The sequence below is a fragment of the Pundamilia nyererei genome, unplaced genomic scaffold (genome assembly GCF_000239375.1).
Source record: "Pundamilia nyererei isolate P.nyererei 1_Seehausen unplaced genomic scaffold, PunNye1.0 scaffold00051, whole genome shotgun sequence".
Taxonomy (NCBI): domain Eukaryota; kingdom Metazoa; phylum Chordata; class Actinopteri; order Cichliformes; family Cichlidae; genus Pundamilia; species Pundamilia nyererei.
Genome location: NW_005187452.1, coordinates 3,520,055 through 3,525,639, shown reverse-complemented (window position 1 = coordinate 3,525,639; position 5,585 = coordinate 3,520,055). Strand labels below are relative to the sequence as shown.

The 5,585-nt window shown below is 36.9% G+C and overlaps 1 protein-coding gene across 1 annotated transcript in view; it reads right to left on the bottom strand.

The window, feature by feature from the left end:
• Window positions 1-680: 680 nt before the first annotated feature.
• The window catches only part of LOC102199179 (transient receptor potential cation channel subfamily M member 7-like), a gene marked incomplete at its 3' end in the record, with an annotated part of 28,569 nt that continues 23,664 nt past the window's right edge, over window positions 681-5,585 (bottom strand). The window contains exons 5-7 of the mRNA XM_005733410.1: window positions 4,970-5,183; window positions 1,011-1,135; window positions 681-852 (exon numbers count right to left, since the gene is read on the bottom strand). Coding sequence (XP_005733467.1) covers window positions 681-852; window positions 1,011-1,135; window positions 4,970-5,183 — 511 coding nt within the window. The remainder of the gene's footprint in view (window positions 853-1,010; window positions 1,136-4,969; window positions 5,184-5,585) is intronic.

The following is a 5,585-nucleotide window of genomic DNA, read 5'->3' as shown; positions in this document are numbered from 1 at the left end:
GGGGGATTGTAGTTCTAGTCTCGTCACCATGAAATTCATCTGTTCTACGTTCCTGTATGCTGGAAACGACCAGGGTGTCCCTATTGCTGCTTGTTTTCAAGTCCAGAATATAGTTTCTTTCATTTTACTTTCAGCTATGATAATGTTCAGTTGGGTGGTGAGAGTAAAGGTTTGTAGTGTATTATTATCATCTTTGACCAGTGCTTCTTTCTGGCCCTAGTTAAACTCCAGACTATCACTTTATGCTTGAAACACATTATGCAGGATTTCTATTAAAGAGTCGGTTTAAAATCCAGATAGTGTTGGTTCTATGGATAAGAGCAAAATCTGAATCTGGTAAAGATTCAGGAGTGTTTAGCAATTTATGTCAGAGTCTTTTTAGAGGTTTGTGAACCAGCCCTGGTTTTCTTTTCTTGTGTTTGTTGTTAATGGTAGAAGAAGTGACTGATTAATTTGTCCAACTCATAGTTCCAAAGGTAGTGCGAAGTCCATGAATGCCACAAGTGTGGCATTCATGGACACATCACACAGTCTTCACCTGCACCAGAACAGCACACATTCAGCTGCAATCGGACTTATGTATGTTGATATCTGTTTGTGTGTGTGAGTGTATGCATGCTCTTTTGTTGCAGCACTAAGCATGTACTTTTACATTAATGACCAAAAAAAAAAGTTCTTACTGGCATGTATTTTTTGGAGGTTGATATGCTTCTCCAGTTCCCGCCGCAATGTTACTTCAGCGCCATACTTTCCCACCGTCCCATCATCCACAAGGAGGAAATGGGAATGCAGGCTGTTGAGAACGTTTAGTTTGCTGAGAGGATTCAGTAGTGTCTGATATGGAGCAATAATCTGCAGTGTGGAAAAGAGCAGCCATTAACAGCAAGAAAAGTAAAGGAAAAAAAGGAGACTATACACACATATATACATATAATCTTTATATGCACACATAAATGACAACTTCTGTGGCGCATTAACATTCAGGTTAGTCACAATAAGCTGCATCTTACGTCTCTGCCGATGAGATCGTTCCTGTTTTCAATCACTCCCCAGGGTGCAATCCCGATAGTGCAAATTTTCTTTGATGATCTTGAACAGTGTTCTTTGAGAGCATCTCCCACATGTTTTGCTACACCTTCAGAAACAAATAAAAAAATAAGCTTTTATTCTTTCTTTAAAAAAGGTTTCCACTGCTAAATATTCCTTATTATTATTAGAAATAAAACTGTCCACCCAAGTCACATATCTCAGCATAATCTTTCACCATTAAAAATGCATTTTATAGATATATTTAATCAATGTTGTGAAAAGAAATGGACAACCTCCATCTGACTTTCAGACACTAAAAACATTGGATGGGTTAAACTATAATACATCATATCAGCAGATTTATGAAAGATGCCTAAAGGATGCTCAAAATCTACCTACTAACAGTCTATATTTAAAGTAACCTCGACAATAAGGTTGGGTGATATGTAAAATGTTTCCAACCGACATTCATCAGGCCAATAAATGACAATAGGCGATATATTCACCTGACTTTTTCGTGACATTTTGATGGGCAGAACTTATTTGCGCGTTAAGAACATAGAAGAAGTCCAAACATGGAGGGCTTAGTTGCAGCTGAATGAGTTTTAGTAGATATTTCACTTCTTTATTTTAGATTTTAACTTTTAACATTTGAAGTGGTTGTCGCCACAATCCGCCATACTTTTCAGTCACACTTCCTTAGTTTTTCTGATGTTAGTTTGTCATGCTTTAATGATATGTGAACATCTTTTGTACATGTTTTCATATGATATTTAACATCAGTTTGTTTTAAATGTTTTTCTTCTTCACTGTCTGTCTGTATAATAATTAATGTTGATAATGCACGATGTAAGGTGCTGCACAGTAAAGCAGCATGATTCATTATTGATGAATGTGATAAGTGGTTTAAAATGCGTTTGTTACTAATTTTGGTCATTTTCTATTAAACAGTTCTCAAATTTAACTAAACACTTCAGTGTTTCTTAGCTTTAGACTAGTTGTGGATTACTGTGCTTTTCCATAGAGGCATGCTTTTACTTCACTGCCAGTGTATTTGGGATCATTCTGAAAAACCAAAGCCGTTGCCAATCAGATGCTTTCCGGATGTTATTGCATAGTGAATCAAAATCTGACTACTTTTCTGGGTTCATCATTCCATCAATTTTACAAGATCTCCAACACTGAAATGCAGCCCAAAACCTCCTATGTTTTACAGACGGCTGTAGACATTCACGGTTGTGCCTCTCTCATGCCTTCCTCTATGTATAATCATCACAATTTAAACCAAACATTTCTAATTCAGCACTCTATAAGGCCTGTTGCCACTGATTTTCAGTTTGCATACCTTAGCCAGTTCTCTCTGTTTCCACTCCTTTAAAAATGGCTTCTCGACAGCAACCCTTCCAACTGAGAAAAACTCCAGCGAAGCTTCAGTGAGCAGTAGATGGCTCAACTGAAAGGCTGGATGAATTTTCTATTTCTTAAAAGACTGTTGATCTGCTACAGGAGATTCTTTTTTAAGACCTGCTACTTCTTTTGTCCTCCATTTGTCCAATCTTCTCAATTTTTTTTAAGGACCCTGCACACAATGTCAAGACATGCTAAGGTTTGGGCTAACATTTCTTTGAGAACTACCTTGTTGGTGCAAGAATACAATTCTATGCCCATCAAACTGTTATCTTTGGCCTTTTTCATAGATTCACCTAAAGAAATAAGAGAAAATTAAGCGTTTTAAAAAGCCTAAACCTACAATTTAGATTTGTATGGTTAATATTAGTTCTTTGCTAATTTGTCTGTTGTGTGCAGACACAACACTGGTCCATCACCTTTTTTAATACTTGAATGATTCATAGGTCAGATTTAATTGGCTTAACAAATCTGTTTGGGGTTGTGTGAGAAAGGCCAACTGGCATAAAAATCTGCCAAATCATAAATGCAGAGCTACCCGTTGTGGCGACCCCATGGAAATAGGGGAGCAGCAGATGTAGTTTTATTAAGTGATAAATCTACCATTAGTTTATGTTTTTCAATTTTCTCTCATTCTTAGACAAAATAACAGCCCATGTTCCTCTCTTGTTCTCTGTTCATTAAAGTACATGCATTGCTGTCAGGTAGCAGAGTCCAAATAAATAAAAATAAGTCCAAATAAAAGAAACAGGAAAAAAAAAACCCCCAGAGTGTTAATGACCAAAATGCCACTGATGGGACCAGCTCACAACAAGTACATTAGCCCTGGAGTTGTTTGTGAACCACAATCCTCACTTGATGGATCCTATAAATTCAGCAGTAATTTGTGAGCCGGGAGACCATCCCAACTGGCCAAAGTACCAGAGATGGATTAAAAGTAATCACTGGTCTGAGTAATTGACCCTGTGAGTAATGATTTAAACACTATGATCAGACCACAACATCTTAACGCCATACTGTGGCTGCAAACACACATCAGCCTCGACTCACAACCAAATGACACGGTTAGAGAACTTCTGCTACATCAGCGAATCACCATTAACGGGCTGTTTATTTGTGTAGGATTGCATGGCTAAGAGTCTTCCAAAGAAAAATGCCTTTTAAGTATTTGTTAATATATAGAAATTATAATTATTATCATTAGAATTAAAAATTAATAATAATAATAATAATAATAATAATAAAAAAGCATGTTTATTCAGATATATTAATAAGTGTATTTTTCATTATACCAAGAATCCGCTGACTCAACAAGGAAATTTTACATTTAATTAGGTTTGTTGTAATGACCAATTTCTCCTATGCGAGAATAGTACAGGTAACTGTCGAGTGAATTCACACCAAGTAATGTCATATATCCTGCCTCTTTCATGCTCCACCCAGGGATCACCCTTCCCCAAACCAAAGCAGAGTATTTCTAGTAGAAGACCATTTATTGTGTGCTATATGCAAAAAAGATCATCTTCCACCCAATCAAGCATAGTTGGCAATTCATTTGAAAACCAAAAGGATTTCAACAACAGATATCTTCCCATTGGTCAAACAATTGATGGGCGTTACCTTCATGAGAAGCTACATCAAATATGTTCCAGGACTGACAATCGTTTTCTAGCAGCACCAAAAACAAACTACCCATGAAGTTCTGTCACCAGTTTGAACTTGCCAAACCTAATGGAGGCTGCTATGCTTTCAGCATTATGATCAACTTTTGGTTTTATTTCTAACACATTTTGTCTAATCGCGCAGCATTCAGTGATGGTTTCAGTGGTTCCATCCACCAGTAGCAAAACTAATGAAGCCTCCTGTCTCATTAAAACTTAAAGATGACACCACAATGGTCAGTCACTGCTGAGAATATGAGGCCTATTAAGAGCTATTCCTCAGAGTTCTTGTGCTGAGGGAATAAAGATCTATTTGTGAAAACCACATGAAAATGTTCATCCCGAGACTCTGATTTCAGTATAAAAACAAAGCTATAATGATTTAATATCCTTGAAGTGCAACTTGTTCAAAATGTATTGACGCCAGTAACACTGAAAAGGTAGAGTCCACTCAGTGCACTGTGGCTGATAAAGTTAATCTACAGATAACGCAGTTTCTTCCCGCTGAGCACATGTTGGACAGGACTTCCTTTCCACAATGACTGAACAACCTGTTAAACATGAATCTGCAGCTTTTGTAAAAGAAGAGTTTGATCATTAACAGTCTGATTTATATAATTGTTCGGTTTCTTTTGGAGAAACAGATTTAAATATTTTTGAATATACATATAAATGTACATTGTGAGAATCTGGACATAAAAGTGTAGATTTCCAATATTTTCCCTAATTTCAACAAAAATAAAAAAATGCCTTTCCTCATTTAAAAATCAATCTGAATTGCAAGACCTTTTAAAAAATGATACAACACGCAGAAGAACTTTGTCCTTTCCACAGTATTTCAAAAAGAACATAATGTTTCTCTGATTATTTACCTGTGTTAACACCACCGGTGAGAATCCAGGCCCCGGTGGTGACAGCAGCTTTGATGAGGCCCTTGCCGATCACCTGCTTAATGCGGGGGTGCAGGTCAAAGTTCTGAACTCCTCCGTGGACAGAAATGAGGATCTTGGGAAGCTCCATGTGCCACTCCTTTAGCATCAGTCGTAAAATGCTGTCTGGCCTCGTGTCATGGGACAAGCGTACATACTGTCCACAGTTTCACAAACACAAGAAAAACATGTTAGCGTAACACACAACAAAGAAAGGATGGGTCATCACACACAATAAATTTGTGTTTGGATTGAAGAAACTTGCCTTTAAATATTATAGAGAGTGAAGTGCCACGGAAAAATAAGCTAAAATCAATTGAAATACACAATCTGCACTATTTATCAAACCGTTTTTGATCAAACTGTTTTTTTATTTCATCAAGTCGAGCCTAAAGTTGTTTACCTATAAAACTCCAAGACCAAGGATATCTATGTAGAAGTCACCACACCTTAAATACAGTGATGGAACACCCGCCCCCCAACACAGTTTCTATATTAATGTTAAATTAAAAAAAAAAAAAAAAAAAGTAAACATGAGACAGCAAAGGGGATTAGCCCC